At 38.3% G+C, this 2,155-nt stretch overlaps 1 protein-coding gene across 1 annotated transcript; it reads right to left on the bottom strand.

Annotated features, from left to right (window-relative positions):
• Positions 1–1,040: 1,040 nt before the first annotated feature.
• Positions 1,041–1,601, bottom strand: LOC107518582 (interferon omega-1-like). The gene has a single exon (XM_016160411.2). It carries the CDS (start codon positions 1,599–1,601, stop codon positions 1,041–1,043), a length of 561 nt encoding a protein of 186 aa, XP_016015897.2.
• Between the last annotated feature and the right edge of the window lie 554 nt (positions 1,602–2,155).

Here is a 2,155-nt window from a genome sequence, read left to right as displayed (position 1 = left end):
TAATGTCTTGGCAATATTGTAAAAATAATTTGACCTTGTGGATCTCCTTAAAGTCTTTAGGGGACCTGTAGAAGCCCACAGACTACATTTTGAGAAGTGCTGATATAATGAATTTCCCTGAAGCCACTCACTCTAGCTTTAAACCCTAACGTTAATTTTCCTTGGCTCTTAGGATAAAGTCTAACATGTATAACGTAGTCTACCTTGGTCCCTTTTCCATTTCTCCAGGCTCATTACATTACTCTCTCTCCATCAGTACAGTCTGTCCACTTTGGCCTTTTTCACTTCTTTAGATGTACCAGGCCCTTTCCTGCTACAGGGGCATTCTCTATGAACTTTTTTTTTTAACCTCAGGGGAATTCCACCCCTAGCCAATGCTTAAACTCCTACTCATCCTTCAAGGCTCAAACTATGTACTACTTCCCCAAGGAAAATTGATAGTAGTCTAAAGGAGCTACCCACGTTACTCACTGCCATAGCATCTTTTACTTTTCTTATGTAGCCCAGATCCCAAATGTAAATGACTAATTACATTATAACTGCTTCTTTAATGGCTATGTTCTTTACTCTAATGAAAGCTCTATCCCCATAGCCCATTAATGAATGAACGAACTTTACCCCATATTTTTATATTTAGTTTGCGGAATTAGGACTTCAGGAAAAGTTATTTTTTTTTAAAGAAGAGAAATTTTTTAGAATAAATTTATAAGTAAAAAAGTAAAATTTTTTAAAGAAAATGTGACCATATTCTATATAAAAACAAAATATAAATGTAAATGCTATAAAATAAATAGATAAATTAATATTAATAAATAAATACATACATACAAGTACATACATATTTTATAACATGAAGTTCAGCTACAGGAAACCAGTTACATTTCCTTCGATTCTGAAATAATTGGACATGGATATGCTTAATAGTACTGATAAAGATGTGCCAAATATAATTTAAATTATTTTATAGATGAAGGAAAAAATAACAGTTTTGGAAATGACCAAACAATTAAGAGTTCGACAAGGACATTAGTCACTGAGAATCAAATTTCTTTTCTTGCGAACTTGTTAACAATAAAAAGGTACCTCCTGATTTCCACTCTGACAACCTCCCAGGCACAGTCACTGTATTGTTTCTCTTTGAGGTAGAGATGGATGCCCTGGAAGTACCTCCTCACGGCTAATGTAGAGTCCTCCATTCTCAGGGCAGATTCTACCTCTTTCATCTCTGGCACCAAACAGGTTCCCAGGTCTTCCAGCTGCCGATAGAGTCCACTAAGGAGCCCATGCAGCAGGGTCATGTTCCAGGCAGCAGAGGACTGCTCTGTGCCAAAGATGTTGAAGGTCTGCTGGAACATCTCATGGAGGACAGAAATGACCTGGGCCTTCTGGACCTGACTGCCATCCACCATCTTCCTGGGGAATCTGAAGTTCTTTCTGTCCTTCTGACAGAGGAAAGAGGAGATTCTCTGCATTTGTTTCAGAGCTGTGAAGGTCTCCTGTTTTCCCAAGTCCAGGCTCTGAGGCAGGTCACAGATCATGGAAGAGATGGGACTGGAGAAGATCATCACCAATGCCGTCAGTGAAGAGACTAGAAAAGCCATTGGTATGTTATAAGAAAAAGCTCTTCTACTGATTGAGTTGGGAGATTATGAGCTTTTTTCCAGCTGAGGATCTTCTGTCTGCGTGCCTCTTAAATACTGAGAACAAGAATTCATTTCTGAATTTTCCTCAGATCGTTGTACTTCCCTATTTTAAGCTTTTCTTTCTCTTCAAGGTCCTGGAAAGTTGTCATTTGTTTCAACTCTTTCTGTATAATTTATTCATTAAAAATTAGAAGCCTTAATTCAATGAAATGCTTATCATCTTAACAAAAAACAACTTTGAGTGGGTTCTGGTCAAGATGATGGAGTAGGTAGACGCTGTGCTCACTTCCCCCCATGACTACATCAAAATTACAACTCAATTATAAAACAAAGAACCTGAAGAAGTATTTGAAGACTAGCTGAGCAGAAGTCCTATAACTAAGGGTATAAAGAAGAAGCCATCATAAGAATGGTAGGAGGGGCAGAGACGCTAAATAGGTTAGTCCCACACCTGCGTGTGGTGATTGAGAATTAGGAGGAATATCTCTGCTGCAGAAGTCCACCCCTGAGGA

The sequence above is a fragment of the Rousettus aegyptiacus genome, unplaced genomic scaffold (genome assembly GCF_014176215.1).
Source record: "Rousettus aegyptiacus isolate mRouAeg1 unplaced genomic scaffold, mRouAeg1.p scaffold_m13_p_3, whole genome shotgun sequence".
In the NCBI taxonomy this organism is placed as follows: Eukaryota; Metazoa; Chordata; class Mammalia; order Chiroptera; family Pteropodidae; genus Rousettus; species Rousettus aegyptiacus.
The sequence above is the reverse complement of the archived record's forward strand: the minus strand, read 5'-3'. Positions and strand labels throughout refer to the sequence as shown.

Coding starts and splice junctions, on each gene's coding strand:
- LOC107518582 (XM_016160411.2), bottom strand. CDS start 1,601: ATGGCTTTTCTAGTCTCTTCACTGACGGCATTGGTGATGATCTTCTCC.